Source organism: Notothenia rossii, assembly GCF_949606895.1.
Source record: "Notothenia rossii genome assembly, chromosome: 3".
NCBI lineage: Eukaryota > Metazoa > Chordata > Actinopteri > Perciformes > Nototheniidae > Notothenia > Notothenia rossii.
In genome coordinates this window covers 70,917,181-70,938,401 of record NC_136901.1, presented here as the reverse complement: position 1 = coordinate 70,938,401, position 21,221 = coordinate 70,917,181, and the positions used below count along the sequence as shown (strand labels likewise).

At 39.2% G+C, this 21,221-nt stretch overlaps 2 protein-coding genes across 8 annotated transcripts; one reads left to right on the top strand and one right to left on the bottom strand.

The window, feature by feature from the left end:
* Positions 1 to 643: 643 nt before the first annotated feature.
* LOC307032116 (cationic amino acid transporter 2) lies at positions 644 to 8,030 on the bottom strand. Of its 5 annotated transcripts, none has more exons than XM_079669872.1 (12): positions 7,950 to 8,030; positions 5,754 to 6,158; positions 4,482 to 4,637; positions 4,234 to 4,399; positions 3,978 to 4,114; positions 3,299 to 3,521; positions 2,431 to 2,567; positions 2,244 to 2,346; positions 2,010 to 2,143; positions 1,708 to 1,874; positions 1,491 to 1,599; positions 644 to 1,406 (listed from the first exon to the last, which is right to left on the bottom strand). In XM_079669872.1, the coding sequence occupies exons 2-12, from the start codon at positions 6,121 to 6,123 to the stop codon at positions 1,276 to 1,278; spliced, it is 1,833 nt and encodes a 610-aa protein (XP_079525998.1). In that variant the 5' UTR covers positions 6,124 to 6,158; positions 7,950 to 8,030; the 3' UTR covers positions 644 to 1,275. The 5 variants fall into 5 exon arrangements, with proteins under 5 accessions (XP_079525998.1, XP_079525996.1, XP_079525995.1 ...); XM_079669870.1 differs by lacking the exon at positions 7,950 to 8,030 and adding an exon at positions 6,515 to 6,638; XM_079669869.1 differs by lacking the exon at positions 7,950 to 8,030 and adding an exon at positions 6,455 to 6,612.
* anxa6 (annexin A6) lies at positions 6,044 to 20,138 on the top strand. Of its 3 annotated transcripts, none has more exons than XM_079669868.1 (26): positions 6,044 to 6,181; positions 9,977 to 10,138; positions 10,946 to 11,001; positions 12,648 to 12,732; positions 12,911 to 13,005; positions 13,144 to 13,257; positions 13,358 to 13,448; positions 13,536 to 13,615; positions 13,713 to 13,769; positions 13,853 to 13,946; positions 14,488 to 14,583; positions 14,677 to 14,735; positions 14,926 to 15,048; positions 15,140 to 15,198; positions 15,401 to 15,479; positions 16,044 to 16,125; positions 16,211 to 16,305; positions 16,399 to 16,512; positions 17,181 to 17,271; positions 17,351 to 17,430; positions 17,650 to 17,703; positions 17,809 to 17,902; positions 18,015 to 18,110; positions 18,220 to 18,278; positions 18,471 to 18,593; positions 19,674 to 20,138. In XM_079669868.1, the coding sequence occupies exons 3-26, from the start codon at positions 10,999 to 11,001 to the stop codon at positions 19,731 to 19,733; spliced, it is 1,983 nt and encodes a 660-aa protein (XP_079525994.1). In that variant the 5' UTR covers positions 6,044 to 6,181; positions 9,977 to 10,138; positions 10,946 to 10,998; the 3' UTR covers positions 19,734 to 20,138. The 3 variants fall into 3 exon arrangements, with proteins under 3 accessions (XP_079525994.1, XP_079525992.1, XP_079525993.1); XM_079669866.1 differs by having other exon boundaries at positions 18,471 to 18,608; positions 19,674 to 20,137; XM_079669867.1 differs by lacking the exon at positions 6,044 to 6,181 and having other exon boundaries at positions 9,931 to 10,138; positions 18,471 to 18,608; positions 19,674 to 20,137.
* Positions 20,139 to 21,221: the final 1,083 nt, after the last annotated feature.

The window sequence follows — 21,221 nt, the reverse complement described above, 5'->3', positions numbered from 1 at the left end:
AACTGGCTCAATGGAAGCTTTCAAGCATGTCCGGACCAATGAGAGTCCAGAGACAGAGGCCCCTGTTTGCTTAGCTGCTGGACTGGAAGTGTATGAGCAGCATGAGTCTGGCCCTCTGAAGCAGCCCGAATGAAGTCTGTGGCGAGGTAATAAAAGCATTTGGTGCCCAACAAACCCTTTGTCCTACTGATTGTTGTTCTACTGGTAAAGAAAAAGCTTTGACTAGCTTTCGAGTCGGAAAAATCTAACAGAAAAATATGATCAACTTATCATCTATGTTGAGATTTACCTTTTTAAGTAAATGTATCTTTGGTATTACTATTGCCGTGTTTTGGTGCAGTTTTTCTGTCGTGAACAATTTTGTTAAAAAAACATGATTTTATTATAAACTACAACCAATATATGAATTTAAATGTTTCTAGAAAAAGGATTTTGCATGTTTGATTAAAACCACAGAATGCTGTTCTCAGTGAGAACTACGTAAACCCTGCATTTGAGCGACAGTCTTGAACATGAACAGGTAAGCTTCCATGAAAGGTCCTTTTGTTCTCACTGAACTCCAGATCTGTATCTAAGATTGCAAGGGGAACTGGAGTTTTTTTTAAATTAACAAGCCCTGCAGAAAATGAACTCCAGATTGCAGTCGCCTTAAAACTGGATTCTTTATTTTTAATTAAGGAATACATTTAAAATATTTAACTAGAATACATGTACAGTTTCCATATATACATTCTAAAACAACAGACATATAATACATTACATCTTGAAACAGGCAAAAAAAGATATTACATTTTACAAGTTTGTATCTTATATAAAAAAATATTGTTTTGCTATTCATAGTCATAATTAGAATTGTATACAATTACAATCTTTACACTTTACAATTTATATGAAAAATGTAAACTTGTCATCAAAGTAATAATATGTTAATTATCAACTGAACATAGTGTGAGCCCTTTTTGTTTTTAAACACAGGTGTAAACTACTTTGAGAGTAGATTAAGAGGCTCCAAGACAACAGGCAATTTATACAGATCCAGAAATACATCAAGCAATGCTGGCAACGACAATATTTAGATAAATTACAAACTCCATCATAATGAAGAATAAAAGTTAACAAGTTGGCCTATCTGTCTATTTCTCTGCATCAAAACACTGAACACCTGTTGCAGATATGTATCAATGCAGGATCAGATAAGCCTGTTTAACAGTTGTTTCACACTTAAAGCAGTTACTCACGGAAACATCTTAATGTATTTCCGCTATTAAGCTGTGCTTAGAATTTTTCCTCTTTAATAACGTCCATGTCTGTCTGGCCGCTGACAGTTTCAATCCTTGGCTGGGTGCCCATCAGACGCTTCCTCTGAACACTATATCGGATACCGTAGACAAAATAGATGGCTAACCCTGGAGAGAGAAAGGTGGGTCATTACAGTTCAGAGAATAACTCAATAGAATAACTTTACTTTTCAAGCAGAGATATATTCTTACCCACTAACATCCAAATAGCATATCGTATCCAGGTTTCTCCACCTAACTGGACCATCAGGTATACATTGATGAATACACTCACTAACGGCAAAGCAGGGAGTAAAGGCACCTGTGAGCAGAAAATAGAAGAGATTAATATATTTTCTAATTAATGTTAACTAGAATGTATGCACAAAATGTGTCTAGTTTCTCGGATACACAATTGAAATGTTCTCACCATGAAGGATGCCTTGGAGCTATTTTGTGGATGCCTCCAGATGAGGAAAGTGTTAAACAGCACAATAAAAGCGAGGATGGATACAACCACCAGACTCCATACTTCCAAATTGGTCAGAGCTTCCAATGCTTGGCTCAGAATGACACAAAGTGCTACCAAACATGCAACTGGAGAAAAAATATGAAAAAGAGTGATCAGTTTGTGGAGCAGAGGAACAAAGACTTTTCAAAAGCATTAACTTTGGGGTAAAGAAAAGGAAAGTGCCTAAAATATAAAAAGGCACTCATGTTTGCCGTTCGTACCAGACAGTATGGTCAGGATGGTGACTCTTCTGGAGGTGGATGAGTTAGGGGTTGATGGAGGATTAAAGAGGCTGAACTTGGTGTTTGTCTCTATGATTTGTAGGTCTGAGTCTTCCGATGGATCTGGTTGGTATCTTGATTTAAAAAAATAATAAAGATGAAACATAAATTCAGTTTGGCTAAGTTTTTCTAGATAAAGCCCTGGTTGAGAAGAAGCAGATACAATGAATATACCTCAGTATCAAGATGCATATAGCCACGAGTGTGTAGGCAAACAGAGTGCCGATGGACATCATTTCCACCAATGCTTCCAGGTCAAACAGCAGCGCCATGATGGCTGGAGATGACAATAAGAGAATTAAGAGTTACTTTTAGTCCAAACACTTTAGCATCTAGAAACTTACAGCTGTAACATCTGTACCTGCAACAAATCCAGATGATATGGTTGCTAAAGCAGGACTGCCCTTGGCCGTGACTTTGGTCAAGAAATGGAAAAGCAGGCCATCTCTTGCCATGGCGAACAGCACCCGGGGCATGGGGAACATCGAACCCAGCAGGCTGGAGATAACAATGCAAACAGGCTCAGTCAACACTCATCAAAAGGCTTTTAGTACCAGGACCGTTTCAAATGCTTAGAATAATGCTACATAGTAATTATTAGTATCAGTTTTAATCTGGAAAATCAAGTAAAACTAAAAATGAGTCTACACTACAGCCATGCTAGAAACTCTGTGAGGTTGTATTTAAGCAAAAATAAGGATGTCAGCATGCTAACATGCTCACAATGACATCTGAACATGCTGATGTTAATTAGGAATAATGTTTACCATCCTTGGTTAAGTGTAAGCATGCAAACATCAGGAATATCATTAGTGTTGTAGGTATGAAGTCATTACCCAAGTATCAGATGAAGAGAATTGTTGACCTGATGAAGCTACTACAAATCATCCTGAGGAGAACATAAATGTCTGAATCACATTTCATGGGGATCTATCCAATTGAAAATGTCAATGGAGACATTTCACTCAAAACCATAATGTTTGACCTTGTGATGGTTCAACAGGAAAAGTCGGGGATCACTAGAGTCACTATGAGGACAATGAATCCCTGCACTAAATTGAATGGCAATCCATTCGACTGTTATTGAATGGATTGCCAAGTGGTGGATTGTCCAAATTACCCTGTGGCGAGCATGACTAAAAAACAAGTGTAACCTCTTGTTTTCCATAGACCAACATTGTTTTCTCCAATGACCCCGTTACCCAGACTTTACACCCAGTCATTTTTACCTGGTGGACAGGGCACACAGCGACCCCACAGCCACAACATATTTGGCTGGACCCCAAAGAATGTAATCAAAGGCCACTGGCAGGGGGCTTTTTTCATCGAGCAGGTAGTAAGGCATCATCAGGGTAAGAGCAGCAGACACAGCAAAGTAGGCGACAAAACAGATAACGAGTGAGGCCACAATGCCCAGAGGGATTGACTTCTGGGGGTTCTTCGTCTCCTCGCCTACGAAGAAAGAAAGAAAGAACCTTAAATTATATTCCTCCTCCAGTTGTTTGGGGTTACATGACAGTAAAATAATACAATCACATTAATATGAAAATTGGTAGAATGACAAACACGTTTTTTTCCTGTTTCCACTAAAAGGAAAATGTTTATAGTGTGTAGTCACATCTGATGACCTTCATCAGACTGCGCTTTCTCAGGGTTACAGTGATGACACATTTGTTATCAGTTTACTGAGGTCAGATGATAACAACTGAACCATCTTCGACACCAGTGAGCAAAATCCTTGCCATGATGAAGGCAACATGGATAATTTAAAAAATACATAAGATAATGGAACAATTTTGTCTTGTATTTTTATGGTAAAGGATCTTATACAGGTATATATCTTACCATATCTAACCTTACTGTATACTAATCACACTGGACTCTGAGAGGTAGACGTTGTCCTCTTACCTGTTGTAGCGATGCAGTCGAATCCAACAAAGGCATAAAAACATGTTGCAGCTCCGGCCACCGTTCCACCAATGCCATAGGGGAAAAATCCACCCTCTCCATATATGCTTGTCACATTGGCAGTAGAGCTTAAGTTGCTGCATTTAGGAGAAAGCATTATGTGTTTATGTACGGTGAGATAACCAGGGGAGCAATATTACTGTAAAGGATCCTGCCCACACCCAAACAAAGACTATATTATGCTCTTTGACATTACTTGAATTTTGCTGTGGCGTTTATCAGAGCCTCTTCACTGATTTGCCAGTTGGAGATGTCCCCCTTAATGAATCCAGAGATGACCACAAACAGCAGCACCACGATGTTGATGACTGTGAAGATCTTGTTTATTAACGTTGACTCTTTCACTCCAAATGCCAGGATACCTTGATGGAAAACATGGTAATTGTCACTTTCTTTGAATGCACTGCTACTACCGTCCAAATGATATATTTTTCATAATTTTACCTGACAGTATCAGGATTAGCCCAGCAGCAAAGACATCTGGGTATGGTGCCAGGCCCGGGAAGCCAATGGCTGCATTTGCTTCAAAGAATTTGGATAGGACGCCGCCGATGAGGTCATCAAATGTCCCACTCCATGCCAGAGCAACACTAGATGTTCCTGCAGATAGTGAGTGACAGATGCAATAAATTAATCAGCCTGAGTCACCATTTAAGTGTAGTCATAAACATAAAATACTGATGGTGATAGTTCCTACGTCTTCAACGCTTTATGACTTAGTTAATTTAAACAACAATCCTGGTTCATGAGGTTAAATTGCGACAATTACAATCACTCAAGTAATGAATTTGAAAGTGGCATGAAAGTTGTGTTTTGTCTGAAGAACAGTAAACTTCCGCTGTGGAAAAATGGTCTTGTGACGAGGTAAAAGGTTAAAGAGTCTTAAAGAGTGTCATGCTGATGGTTGATCATTTATGAGTTTCAATGTTCGCACTGTGAGAAACATGTTATATAAGTGGAAAATACGTTATTAGAGGGTATAAATAACAAGTTTGAGCCGGGGATTAATACTAAGCCATAGACTAAATCCATAGATTATTTTTTTTTCTCTACATCTTTGGTGTATACCAGCAACTCTTTTTTCAAAACAACCTTATAAGAAACGTTCATCACTAAATACACTGGAAAAAATGCTGCTCCAAAATCTAGTAAAAGAATAATGAAAACAAGGTGTTTTCGCTTGTAATAAGTAAAACAATCTGCCAATAGAACAAGTGAAGATTTGCTTGGTTAGATTTCTTGAAATAAGATGGGATGTTTAGATAAAGGAGATCTTAATTAGCTGGGAGAACTTACTAACATATGTCTTACCCGGATCAGTAAATGGTATAACAAAATAAACCTGAAATACTCAAAAGTTTTCAGTTTTTGTGATGTTGGTTGGTGATTTTCCAATAAGAATTTGTTTTAGTTTTTTAAATCAAGTAAGATTTATTTTTTAAAACAAGATTAGCCATCTTTTACAAAAACCATAGCAGCTTAAAGAACTTGTTTAATTTGAGATACAACTCAAAATAAGATGTTTTCAAGAGTCTTGAAGAGTTATTGTCTAAAAACAAGACCCTATATCTCACTGAATTACCTCTTCAGTTATTATGTCTTATATCGAGTGTAAAGACATATTCTGACTAGACATATTTACTTGGCAAGATTTCTATTATTTCTATATTGTTTTTGGTATTTAATTCAAAATATTATGCAGTGTATCAAACTTGCCTATGACGTAGGAGAGTAACAGATTCCACCCAGTGATGAAAGCCAGCAGCTCTCCAACCGTCACATAGCTGTAGAGGTATGCTGAGCCTGTTTTGGGAACCCGAGACCCAAACTCTGCGTAGCATAGTCCAGCAAATATGGATGCCAGGGCGGCAATGCCGAAGGAGAGGATGATGCTGGGTCCCGCAGTGTCTCTGGCCACCTCTCCAGACAGGACGTAGACCCCGGCCCCCAGGGTGCTGCCCACGCCTAGGGCCACCAGGTCCAGAGTGGTGAGACATCGGTTAAAAGTGGACTGCTCCCCGTCTGGCTCCAGTGGCTTTCTCCGAGATAGACTCCCCAGGAAGGACTTCACACAGCCGCACGCCATGCTTCTTTGGGTTTGGATGTTAAGATGTGGGAATTCTGATGAAAGGGACAGGTGGGAGGTAGGTTAAATGCTGTAGCGAATGAAGAAGAAAGAGTGAGGAGAGGAGTGGGGGAGAAAGGGCGAATCAGTGAACCTTAGAGTGAATAATTGTCAGGTCAGCCCCTCAGTAGAACATATTTTCTCAAGCATAACACATTTTCTCTAAATGTTTTGTTAATGCAACAGTTACAAAGGGATCTATTCATCAAGGCAAAGTCCAATTAACAATAGTGATTTGGACATATTGCAATTTGTTAAAGATTATAAGATTATATTAGAAGAATTTACTCACATGTTTTACTAAGATTCCACTAAATGTTCATTAGGGTCAAAGAAGACTGAATTCACTCACGTCCTCTGTGTCTTTCCTTCACAGGTGTGCTTAGAAGAGACAATTACATTAATAGGACCTGTCATTCCCCTAAATCACATTATTCCGTTATACATGCCCTTCTTTATCACCCCGCTGATATGATTCTGCTGATGCTTGGAGTTTTCATTGCCGCCCACAGCGCAAAGCAACGCCCTGCTCGAGAACTGCACTTTACTCAACCTTCAATTACTTACACAATTACTTCCGTTAGAATGTAAGAGGAATGCAGATTGGTTTATAATTTGGCAATCAAAGAAAATAGTTAGGTGTTCTCGCCTCGCCAGCAGTATCATGTCTAAGATATTTACTCCTCTCAGATTGATTTATCATTTTTATTCCCTGTGTTGACCTGCTTTTTTAAAATGAAAAGGCAATTTTTATTTTTGTAAATGACTCTAAAAACTGTTTTATGGATTTCTAAACAAGAATTATAAGTCAACCCATTTAAAATATCTGAGAGAGAGGGACAAATAGGAAATTAGGAATCTTCCACAGAAAACTAAAGAGGACCAGTCTTGTATTTTATTGATTATTTTTCAAATGTGACTCATATTATACGTGAGAGATGATTTGGCTTTCATAATTGTTTCATGATTGTGCCTTCAAGATAATCCAAGACTTTAAGGTTCATATTCGTCTATGACTTTGAATTGTGTCCTTCCCAAAAAGAAGGTGGCAACAAAACAAAACAACTCTACATAGCCAGATTCCTGCTATCTGATGTGACACCTTTCAATAAAACATGTTTTTTATTATAGAAGTATGCAGAGGTACGTCATCCCACACTGTTCTCAAAGTGTGTTTACATGCAGGTATATGTTACACCTTATCACTGTGGCTGTGTTGGAGTTTTGGTGCTTATCTAATAGGAGCCGTGACCCCTTCACTACTTGGAGGTGTGAGCCGGCCTGCTAGAGTTAATGAAACAGAGGAGGACAAAGCTGGCTGCACACTTGTTTTTTTAAAGGTATCTTTCGCCTTCTGACCTCCCATCAGGGTGTTTCAGCTCACATAATCCCTCTCGGCATCTCCTTCAGCAGACAGGAGGCGAGTGGGAAAGCAGCCTGTGTGTACGGTCAAAGTACCTTTGAGAAATTTAAAGCTCTGGCTGCCTATCTGCAGATCTCAGGGTTTGAGATACCGTTTCCAGAGGAACAGTAGGGTAATGCCTAACTCAATAACAGCTATACACTCGTGATGTGCAGCTTTATGATCAGAGGGTTAATCTGTTTCCCAGTGAAGCTCAGTTAATGATCACTGATGTGTTATTTATCGCTGTCTACTGTGCAATTAAAGACAAATCACAGATACATACTACAGTTCACTCAAATACACAGAAATTAAAGCAGAGGTCAGAGATTTTAATCTAACTGGCTGATGGTCATTTAATTCAGAAGATACAGAAGTTGTTTACCTTGTATTCAGTCCCACGAGGAGTGGCTGGTGACTGTGTGGTGAAAACAGCGCAAAGAGGCAAACATATCCGTGCTGTTGACTTGGATGAAGGAAACATGATTTTTACTGCGATATATACAAGACTCCGAGTCTCTGTGACCCTCCCACTGGAATTACTTACAAAGTCGCCTTTCTCACTCAGCACCAGTTTGGATAATAATGTGCTCATTATTGCACGGACGGCACAGGGTGAGAATTGTGAACAGCAAATCCGATTCAGAATGTGAAAAATGCTTTTGTGCTCACTTAGTTGTTTTGTTTTCACAAGATTTTATTTTCATTCATTGATATGTGGTGAAAGATTATTAGGAGTATTGAATAAAGAATACATGATAGATTCTGAGAAATTGCTGGGAAATGTAAAACATTTATTGTTCAAATAAAAATAAAAAACAACAGTAGCGAAATCATGGATGCAATCAAACCATTTAAAACTAAAGTTTTAACAATTTCTAATAGTTCTGGATTATCTCAATTAAAATGATCTCAATTCCTAACCCATGGGGATGTTAATAACTCATTTTTTTTGTCTATAATTTAATACAGTTGGGTTGGCCTTTTTAAATGTCCCACCTGACAGTCAGGTTATCATGATAAGTGTGCAATGCTATTTTAAAACAGGAGAGGTCAGTGTACAACACTTACTGGTGCCTCATAGACGGAGGTGGGAGGTCCCCTCTCACTCTGAAAACTGGCGGAGAGAAAATGAGGCCAAATAATATGATATGAATATGGAAGAACAAGTCAGAAACAGCCCTATTTCCCTGATAAACACAAACAGTTGATACAGAGTGATGGTTCAAATAATTCCTTCATGTTCTTACAGTAAACTGAGGTGAAAGGGGTGTCAGTGAAACATTGATATTACCACAGGTTGGATTCCAGTCACATGAAACACTAAACATATTGAGTAATGCCTCTGCTATTCATGGTACTGTGCCGTATGTAAGCCTCCGTGCTTCCTGGAAGTCACCTCTTATCCACCCTTCGGCCAGCAAACTCAATAAAATGTCACCAAGGATAAATTGAGGTATCACAAATCTATCTGCTTCAAACACCAAAGCCACAGCCAGCACATATAATAAATGTTGGGGCTCTTCAAAAAAAAAGTTCTAAATAATGTCTGTTTCCAGACTTAAAAGCAAATATGGAAGAAGTACTACAAAGACAGACAAAAGTATTGATATCAAATTATACTTAAAGTACCAAAATAACTTGTTAAGCATAATGGCACATTTAAGAATCATATTTATGAAATTACTAGATTACAATTACTTTCCATAGTGCTGCTAGATGTTTTTTTTTACCTATAATGATATGTTTATTTGTTCTAAAAAGTAACTAGTAACTAAAGCTGTAGAAGTGTAGTGGAGTAAAAAGTGCAACATTGGCTTGCAAAATGTAGTGGTGTATAAAGTGACATAAAATGAAAATATTCACAGTACAACACTAACCTGAAGTACCACAACATTGTACTTAAACTGTACTTGAGTAAATGTACTTTGTTACTTTACACCACTGCTTGAAAGTGTATGTTTCCACACATTACCACCAATGTGAAAGATTTGTCTCATTTTTATCATGTTTAATTCTGTAGTCCCAAATGCTGAAATGGCCACCCCCCACCCCCTCCCATTCCCCTCTTACTGGAATAGATGCCGACAGGACAGAAATAGAGCAGGCAAGCTGCTGTTTAAATCACATAACTCTCAGTCAGAGTCACCTGACAAAGTTCAGAAATTCAGAACAAATTCAAAGCGAAAAGTGCCTTCAACAAACCCCAAGTGAAGGTTTCCTTGATGCTAAAGCAAATAGCTTTTGAATGTTTTCTTAAAGAAGGGTACACGCTTTGCAGCAAAGTGCTAGAATGCAGAAAACACGTGTGCGTACAATTGCGCAGCCTCCGTGCGTTAGGTTACTGATGTTACCACGTAACACACGTCTGAAGTATGTATTTACTGTAAGACATCTTCCCGTTACATTCAGGATCTCTCTCACACACACCTCTGCGAGACAGATCGCCGCAGTCGTGACGTCATAGAGGACACGTAACGGGACTACCCGAGTCTGACTGGAGGAGCACACAGACCGGCTTAACGGGGACAGAGCAGCAGGACACTCTCACCGGATACTGCCTACACACACAAGGTAAGCCATATTTAGTATTATTTATAAAACTTCTTAAGCCCGAAGAAAAGGTGATGTGGGAAAGGTTTGCTGACCATCCAGCGTTAGATGTGGCAATGAATTACTATAGACAGCAGTAAAACTCTGGAAGACAGTTGTAATTTTATTTAGTTAATTTGTGGATGCAAAAGAGAGATAATTTACAACTAAAACGTTCTTTGTATTTTTACTTAGAGCAGCCTATTCTGTAGTGTGGGGTTCAGAGAAGGGTGTGGCTCTGCATATAGGCCTACAGTGGAGGCTTGAGGCCACCCCCCCCCCCCCTCATACCTTCATTCTGATATTAAGTTAAACTGTGCATGCTATTTTGGGAGAGCTTTCCTTATGTCTTTAAGCAAACAGTGCTGCATTGAAACTGTGGAAAAGCTCAAAGTCTACATTTTTAAAACATTTGTCCTTTGATCTCATAGTACTGTTATTTTGCACTGTGATTACTGAGAAATATAATCAGGCAGCTGTTCCCATATGCTTTCTGAATGGCTGCTTTCTATGTTGCATAGCAGCACAGGAAATGTGACTAAATAGTTTTCCTGGCTTACTGAATGTGTGGTCTCTGCGAAAAGCTTGTCTTTTTGGTCAGTTTCCTGTGCAGGTATTTACCACATTGAAGAGATAACCTTATTAGGTTTACTGAGGAAAACAAGGGATCATTATCACTGCAACACAATGGGGAGGGGGACGGGGGGGGGGGACACTTCAAGAGGACAGGGATGTATTGCAATTCTGTTATCCAGCCCTACATCAGCATTTCTCTGTGTCTCTCTCTAGGCCTGAAACTATTGATTCCTGCTCAGTATTGACACAGAAGACCAAATATAGAAATGGTAAGTTGAAATGACCTTTCTCCTCTTGCATTATGTAAGTATGAAACATTTTGCATCATACTGCAGAGCAGATCTTGTGTCTGTGCTACATGGTCGGTTTTGTGTACCATTGAATGAGATGTGGATAGAGTGAGGTCATTTTTCTGCCACCTGCCACCATGTGATTCCTCCCTATCATAAAGGCAGCAGTGTTGGGTGACACATGTAATGGACACAGCTGACAGCATCTTTCCAATGGCTTTGTCTTATCTTCAAATGTATTGTCCGAGATGTTAGTCAGTGTCTTATCGTTCTGCTCTTAGTTGAGTTGGACCAATATTGGCTGTTAATTATACTCTGCACAGCTGTGGCTTTAGCAAATAAGAAACAAGCAGGGAGGAATGAGTACAAATGTAGCTAACAATTTGAATCCACATTAGGATTTTTCCTAATCAAACACATTACTAAATGGGATTACTTTAGTTAAAGCCCTGTTGCTAGGGGTTTGTATTTGCAGCCCTGTTGCTATGTGAGTGAAGCTCTCCAGCTGTCGTGAGGAGAGATGGTCTGTAGTAAAGCAGAGAGGAGTGGCCCCTCACCAGGGTGGAGAACATATTTTGGCTGCATGCCTTAATGCAGTAGTATTGTATACAACAGCAGCTGCAGTAAGAGCCTTCGAAATGAAGGCCAAGCTTTCTAGCTTTCTTTTTTCCCAAAGTGAATGAGCTAATAACATCACACCTCTAAAGCCAGGGCCCATTTTATAAACAAAATCTTTGTGTAGTGCTTTATATTTTCTTTTCATGCCCAATAGAGTTTGTTAGTAAACTCTGACCTTATTGAGGTGCTGCATGACAGAACGTTATGTGAAACCTGACTCCGTGCTGCTCCTAAGGACCCACTGCCCCCCCGACACACACGCACCCACACACACACACACACACCTAGGCTATCCTCTGCTCAGCTGGGGGTGGGACAGGTGCAAGCAGTCAGCCGTAATAGCAGACATGGCTTCACCTCCTGTCCCAGTGTCCTGTCCCTGATACTTTTACACAATTAACTACTGCAAGCCAGTGCACTGTTAAAGCGGGATAGTACAAACTTTATAAGCTGTCTAGGTTAAGGTCAGCGGCCTCTGCAAATGCTGAACACAGCAAGTTTCTCTGTGAGGCTGTACCCAGGCACATGTGATGTTTTGAGCTAATGGCTAATGTTACTATGCTAACATGCTGATGTTTAGCTGATGTTCATCCAAACATGTTCACAATTATTTTTCATAAATGTTTTGCAAGGAGTTATTCATAAACCAAAGTATTGGCTAAATTAAACGACACCATGAATGACTGTATCAATCCTATAGTTATCAGAGAATTTCAAATAAAAACTAAAATATCAACATCATGCAGATGGTAAAGTAGTAGTCAGGGGATCACCAGGAGGCTTTCTCCTTTGGGGACCATGATATTATATATTTTTTAGGGATTAGTGAGCCAGAGAAGATGCATTGCCTTGCATCTGAATGTACAACTGCACATCCAGAGTTGCATTTCTCTGTACTGTCTCAGAGGTCTATGCATCCCAGACATCACTGTGCCCTTCGTTCTTGAGTCATGAGCACTAACAACTTGTCTCTCCTCTGAAACTAAATTTGAATTTCTTTCTTACAGGTGTTCAGAGGCATAATAACAGATGCTCCAGACTTTGATCCCTCCACTGACGCGGAGACCCTTTACAATGCTATGAAAGGCATGGGTAAGTGCCACATTCTTCTTGTGATTTCTGATTGCGGGGGGGGAAATGTCAACGCTCCCCGTCCCCACTCGTAGGCTGAATGATCACATAAGGAATTTCACGCAGTGGTCAGGGCGGTGATGCAATAATAGATTTTCTGTCATTACGTTTTTTGAAAATGTTGCTTTGTGCTCCTCAGGTAGCGATAAAGAAGCCATATTGGACCTGGTCACTTCAAGGAGCAATGTACAGAGGCAGGAAATCATTGCAGCGTACAAATGCAACTTTGGACAGGTAATCTGATTACTGATTTTTGTTTTGCTTTAATAGAAACACGTTTGTCAGAGACTGTTTATCTATCATGCTACAGGATAACTTAAAACACATTGAAGCAGACGGGTGCACTCAATTATATTGTTGTCGTTCTAACAGGACCTAATTGAAGATCTGAAATATGAGCTGACGGGCAAATTTGAGCGCCTCATTGTCAGCCTGATGAGAACCCCAGCCTACCATGATGCCAAAGAAATCAATGATGCAGTCAAAGTAAGACGCTTTTTTTCAATTGTACAATTCTTTATGATACTTCAGGCACAACTAATAAAGAAGAAGCTACTTCACATTTTATGTTATGCTCTTTTTTAAGGGAGCTGGAACCAACGAGAAAGTCCTTATTGAAGTCATGGCATCCAGAAACAACCAACAGATTCAAGACATGGTTGCAGCGTACAAGGATGGTAAGGCTTGCTAAATAAGTCATTTTAAATCAACTAATTCTTTGTTAAGCATCTCTTAACATTTGACATTGATGCCCGTGTCTTCAGCCTATGGCAGTGACATTGAGGAGGATATAATCGCAGACACCTCCGGTCACTTTAAGAAGACACTGATTGTTTTACTTCAGGTCAGTTTACAGAGGAGTTGATGTAATCATGACTGAAATGTACAGTCAGCCGTGCACCTTTAACAATAGACTGATTGTATTGGTTTGATGTTACCAGGGGACCAGAGATGAGTCAGGAGTGGTGGATGCCGATCTGGTGGAGCAAGATGCACAAGTGAGAATAAGAACAGTTTCAAACGCCTTAAAAGTAAAAAAATGTGTTTATTTATAACCTACACTTTGTCATTCTGTGTGTAGGATCTGTATGCAGCCGGAGAGGAGCAGTGGGGGACGGACGAGGCCAAATTCATCATGATTCTTGGAAACCGCAGCAAGACCCACCTTCACATGGGTGAGCACATGCTCTCTGGACAATTTACACTAAAGTGAGGCATTCATACATTACCACTGTGACCTCAAGTCTCTCAGGAGTTAATTGCAGTTTAAAAGTTGCCATCATATTATGAAACCAACTTTCTCATTCTAATGCCGAGAAAACTGCCTAAGGCCTGCTTCTTAGAAGTGAAATTTGAACACAGGCATCACAAACTAACAGAGGTACATAAAAGATCGTTCAGGAATATGGCTAGTGAAAAAAACATGTTGGTTACTTTTTGTTGATTCCAATTGTTGCATCTGTTTAAAGAAAACCGACCGTCTGTAACAGCACCCATGCTAGCAGCTCTTTGAGGCTGTTCTCAGTGGTGGTTTGAGCTAACATTAGCATGCTAACATGCTCATAAAGATGATGCTTGCAAACTGATTTAGAGATGGTTATATTTACAAGGTTCAACATCTTGATATAGCTTGGTATTTTCCTTTTCAGAATGTTAAGGTATTTAAATTGTCATGCGATGAAAAACATGACATAACAATGTCATCTGTTTGCTTAGTTTTTGATGCATACGAGAAGATTGGAGAGACGACCATAGAGGACAGCATAAAGAATGAGTTGTCTGGGGACTTTGAGAGGCTAATGCTGGCTGTTGGTAAGAAACACATTAAAAGTACCACTTTAAGACATGATTGGTGTCAAGTTGTGAAGTTTACAGGGGTCTCTCTTATTTACTTTTTTCTAACAGTCCAGTGCATAAGGAACGTTCCCATGTTCTATGCAAAGCGCCTCTACAAGTCAATGAAGGTAAACAAAAAGTAAAAGATTGCTGTTCAGTCTAGTTTCAAACTATTTTTGGACATGTATTCCCTGGCAACACAGTTGTTATAAAATGTTTTTTTTATTTAGGGGCAGATTGCAATCTAACGTTTTGACTTGATATTTAAAATGTATTTGGGCTACTTGACCGTGAATACTTCCTCTCCTTTATTTCCAGGGTCTCGGTACAACTGACAACACCCTGATCAGGATCATGATTTCTCGCTCTGAAATAGACATGTTGGACATTCGGGAGTGTTTCCGTTTAGTGTATGAGAAGTCACTTTATAACATGATTAAGGTAGGTTAAACACTAATAAAATATGTTCTTACTGATTTAGCATCAGCAAAGCATAACCCCTTTACCTTCATTTTCTTTATAAACCCCTCAGGATGACACATCGGGGGATTACAAGAGGACTTTGCTTAATCTGTGTGGAGGAGATGATGAGTAAGTGTTGGCTGCAAGCAACAGCAGCAACCAGACGGGGGTGATAGAACACCACTTTTCAGGGGTGATGGTTTTCTGAGTGTAATATAAGATTTTCTGAAAGTAAAGCAGTTTATTGAGTAATTAATCCCTGTCTCCAGAAAAGTACTCACTGTGTACCACTTGGTGCTGGCTTTGTCTTGTTCCAAACTGATCATTACAGTTTAGCTGGAGAGTTCTTCCCTGAAGCTGCTCAGATAGCCTACAAGATGTGGGAAACAAGTGCCACGACCAAAGTCCAGGTTTGGGCCCCATCTGCTCCCACATTAGACGTGTCATGCATGTTTGGCTTGGCAGTGGCATGCATCCTAATTACCTCCCCGCCCTGCAGTGACCTGCTTCTTGCAGTGTCACAAACTTGTGCTGATAATACTGCCATGTCTTCACAGCGAACTCTTTGTTTAACTGCGGATAGGATCAGAATGCTGCTCACTCAAATACAAATCGTTTTTGTTATTATGCACTGTCCAAGTCATCGTTTTGTCCTGCTTTGTCCGTGAAGTGAATTGGAGTAGAAATCTCAGCATTTTGGTTGACAAAAGATCTTTTCACTAACTCTCTATAAAGCAGATATTTTTTAGCCTACCCACCTTTAATTGTAGGTTGTGTCATGGCTTCTAACCTCAAGAGGGCACACTCCCCCTCAACAAACACTTTTTTTTTTTGCATATTATATAGTTCTGCATGTTTAGTGCTTTGATAACAAAATATATCAATTTAAATTAAACTATTTTGCTTTGCCGCATGACGTTTGGATTGTTATTATTGAATCTCACACTTCCAATGATGTCATCCCACTACTTTAGCTGAGGCCAACACTCCGTCCTGCTCACGATTTTGACCCAGCTGCTGATGCACAAGCGCTGAGGAAAGCAATGAAGGGATTCGGTATGTAACACTGAAAAGCACATTTACACTGATACAATTTCTCAAAACAGGTTTTACTAATGTTTTTGCCTTTTACCACCTACAGGAACAGATGAAGATGCAATCATTGACATTATTGCACATAGAAGCAATGCTCAGAGGCAAGAGATCAGACAGACATTCAAATCCCTCCTGGGAAGGGTAAATAATTCATAATAATGTTACAATAAACATATCAATAGATATTTCCTTGAAGCTGTTTCGTGTAACTTTTTGTGTTTGATGTGTCCTCAGGATCTGATGAAGGATTTGAAGTCTGAGCTATCAAAGAACCTCGAGAGGCTGATCATTGGGCTCATGTTGACCCCTGCAGAGTTTGATGCCAAAATGATGAAGAAGGCAATGGAGGTACAGTAGTTGACATGGTTGATATCAGTACATGTGAAGGGAGAAGCTAATGAGTGAGGAACACCCCTTCATAAAAAATAAAAAACGCTTGTTATTATAAGTCTGTGATAGTTGATGTCAAGCCCGAGAAGTAGATTTTGTGCTTGAATGTCATGACCATTAGACAAAATGTATGAAAGTCAATTCATGTGCATTTTAGGTATTTATAAAGATTATCTTACTTGCCTTTTGTTGAAACCTTTACTCTGAACTTACAGGAAGTACAAAATAGTTTCACAATTGTATGTCCCTATTATGTAGATTTGAATGCAGTGGAATAGAATAGCTTGCCTTTTGAAGACCTAGACGCAAAATACAAGTAATTGAAAGGATTAAATATAAAACATCGGCATTTCTAAATCTGTAATGGTCTCACTGAATAGTTATGCGTCAATGCCACACTGAACTTTGAATCAGATCATCTTACCTGTCATATTTCACAATATACTTCCTCGCTTCTTGGACATTGATACAGTTTTAGGAAGTTCTGTCATCAAAATACGAATGAAGATGATAACAATCAGAACAAAAATAGCAAAACTGAACTGACATTTTATTTCAGCAGATATGAGGAGGCCCCATTTGTGAAACTTCCCTGTATTTTTGTTATTTACTCTTAATTTAAACAGGGGGCTGGGACAGATGAGCACGCCCTGATCGAAATCCTGGTCACCAGGAGCAGTGAGCAAATTCTTGACATGAACGCTGCTTATCAGGCTGGTGAGTTTTATACCAGAAACAAAAGGCATAGAAATGTTTTGTTCAGGATACCTTTAACATGTAGCTTTTTACATCACAGGCTATACAAAGTCTATGGAGGAAGCCATTAATTCAGACACATCAGGCCTCTTCTGCCGAATCCTTGTTTCTCTTGCGCAGGTATAGGTTCATCAGCATGAGAACTTAGTCTGTGTTTTGTTTCCACGCCCACTCACTGGTTGCAGTCTGTCTGCTGACTGTAGCAGAGAACTAAAGGTCCATTTCATTACATGCACAGTGTTCTTTCACATGGTCTTATGTTACAAATGAAAGAGAAAAATAAAATGTTCTTGGTGATATTTAATAGATCAAAGCACTTACTATCTTTTTTCTGTTCAGGGTGCAAGAGAGGAGGAACCTGCCAATGAGGAAAGAGCTAATGCAGATGCTCAGGTGATTTAGTGTGTGTCTTTTTACTGTAATGTTTTACTGTGTTAAATATGAAATGGAAGACTGGGTTTCAGTGTTTGTTCCTGTTCTTCCTCCCTAACCTATCAGGAACTTGCCGATGCATGCAACGCTGACTCTGATGACATGGAGAACAAGTTCATGAGCATTCTGTGCACCAGAAGCTTTCCCCATCTCAGAAGAGGTAAACGACAAGATAAATACAATACAGTTACAATTTATAACATGATGAGTGTGTTTCTCAAAAACAGAATTTAACTGATCAAGCTCATGAATACACTCCCTGCTATTCACAGTTTTCCAGGAGTTTGTCAGATACTCCAACAAGGACATTGAACAGATTATCAAGAAGGAGATGTCAGGAGATGTCAAAAATGCCTTTTATGCAATAGGTAACCACTGTTTTTGACCTAATTTTACTTTTAAATGTGTCGCATTGTATACTGCTGACAACATCTATTCTCCTCCTCAGCCATTTCACGCACTCTCTTTACTTTGCAGTTCGCAGCGTAAAGAACCAGCCCTCTTATTTTGCGGACCGTCTGTACAAAGCCATGAAGGTACTTTAAGTATAAGTATATTCATGTATGATTCCAGCTGCAAGTGAAAAGGTTATTTTTATTGATGCATGTAAGATATTTAAGTTTTGTATCTTTTTCTATACTTTCTTGGTATTGATGGTGAGTGCTCTCCCAGTAGCAATTACTAGTAAGTCAATCAGAATAAACACATTTCATTGGTCTCCGCTGCAGGGCCTCGGCACAGACGACAGAGCGCTGATCCGCATCATGGTGTCCCGCAGTGAGATCGACCTGTTCAACATTCGCAAAGAGTTCAAGGAAACACATGATGTTTCCCTCCATGAATTCATCCAGGTAGAAACTATGATCGTAAGTCAGAGCTTTTGTCAACTAACACTCCTGGTTGCTGTGTTTCTTCATCTCATCTGTATGTGTGGGTGTTTTGTCTTCTGGTCTTTGTGTGATTGCATGTTGCAAATCCTTCTTCTGCTGCTGTGCTGGGGTGGGGGTGTATGGTAATCTATAGCTTCCTGCGGTGGACTATGGGTCTGTGGCTATTGCACAGCTGTTTTTAGGAATTTCCCTTGCATGCTTCCTCTCTATATCCGCTGTCTGATTGGCTGACAGCACAGGGACAGGAAGCAGTTCTATAATAATTCACAGATGAAATTACCGTGACACCAATACAAACAAGCAAGTAGGGTGCCCTGAATTGGCTTTGCAAGAAATATTACCAGTTTATGCAATGGCAAGGATTGCTATATGTTGTGTATTCTGAAGTGTGTATATTGTACGCAGTTTGTTCACCAAGTTTGTAGTTCTGTCTATATTAGGGAGTACATTTTAGTTGCAATATATGATTTAATATGATTAAAACAGTTTGTCAATTTCAAAGTCTGTCCCATTTTTTAACCCATTTTACAGATTTTATTGTCAGTAACATCCGAGAAATAAACCCGGTAGTAGTATCAAGTGGATTTTGCTACTTTTGTACAGAGCAGGGTATCTGTTTCCCCTTGTTTCCAGTCTCTGTACTAAGCTAAGCTAACATTTACCGTACTGATGTGATCTAACTCATAGCGAGAAATCAAATGACCAAAGTTCCCAAAAAAAGGAACTAGTCCTTCAAAAAGATTTAGCTCAATAATGATGATTATAAAGATAAAGATCTGTATCTGTGACTGTCAGCTGATATAAAGGGTAATTCCACTTGATTTTAGTTGATTTGTGGCTTGCGATTTCTGCTTGTCCCCATGACTCACCCACTCATTGAACATTAATGAATGATAATCATTGTTTTGCTTTTGTGTGACTGAGAAGAATAATCCCGCTTCCCAGTTTCAGCTCTGTAATGATGACCAAATGTCAGGAGACAATGACACAGTTTCTTTTTTTAACACAATCCTTCTGTGTGCGTTATCTATCATTGCTCAGGGTGATACCTCAGGAGACTACCGTAAAACCCTGCAGTTGCTGTGTGGAGGGGAGGATTAAACTGGCCAAGTGTCTGCAGCTCCATTCACAGACTTCAGAGAAAGAACACATTCAGACAAGCCCGATCTCAGAGTTAAACTGCGGTGGTTAATGTCAGTACCTGTTGCCAGTGTCCCATATATACTGCTGCAACTCCTCAGCCAACCAAGTGACCTATGACCTCTCAGCCTTGCAAGACAGTTTTCTCTCTCATGTCTGATCGTCCTCTCCCTCCGGATGATGTCTTCCTTTTTTTTTTTACAGTCATATGTAACATGAGAGTGTTCACGGTGGTGTATAAATAGAGGACATTGGGAAATTAGCAAATCAAATAGTGCCTTCAGATCCAGGCCTTCCAATGATTACTGTGATTTAAAAATATCATAGACCTTAATAAAATGATGAAAAACACAAAAATAATCTTTTGTCTTTCTTTTTTGCTAGCCGAACATTTGCTATTCATTTTTATGTATAATTTACATTCATGTACAATGTAAATAAGCTAGCACTTTATATTGACGTACACAAGTTAACCATCAACTAGTTGTTAATTAACATGCATATTAGCAATATATTGGGTCTTTATTAGTCATTATAAAACATGTATTAATGCCTTATTCTAATCTACATGACCCTATTCTACAAGTTAGTTGAGAGTTTTCCCCCAATAACCCTCTAATTAGTGCTTATTTATTGCAAGTAAGGCAGTTGTTGTACATGAGTTTTGGTCTTAATATGCTCTCCTCAATATGGGCCTAGGCAGTAGTACCACAAGAATTAATTCTCCCATAATAACACTTAACAAATATGATCTATTCTTATGTAACAAGACACACAATTATAAGTGTAAATAACTCAAAATTAGGTATTTATTTCTAAGAATATGTTTTGGGGTATTGAAAGTTCAGCTACCAATAGCAAGGTGATATTGACCTGTACTATGTTTCATATTTGCACATTTATATAATAGCATGGCAGTAGAGACATCCATGAGTAGACTGCTACTAATTTCCGCTATGCAACCTGAAGAGTAAGTGTCAAGTCCGGACCGTCAGAAAGCAATGACTGTAAGTGTACGCCTTATACTTACACTGTAAGGATTAGTAACATGTAATGTGTTTATGTGATGACATTTGGGGATGTTAAAACACAATGAGAAAATGCGTTAGCATTCGCGTTACATACATGCTAGCGTTAGCCATAGGCTACATGCTTATTGCACAGCTAGCATTAGCTATATTTACCTTGTTTACACTTAGCGGTTATATGTGTTAATCTGTGTATGTTACACTTGCATGTATGAGATCATGAAGTGCCTTGTAACTTCTTCTTTTTTATAGTTTCACTCCGTTTGAATGTCAGTGGACTGCAAATAAGTCAATAAAGGAGCATGGCTGCTCATTCCCTGGCTCTCAAAAGAGTTTGGCTGGCTGTTTAATCTGTTCACACTGAGACAGTACAACACATAGAGAGAACATTACACCTATTGTGTAAGTACATACAAGCAGG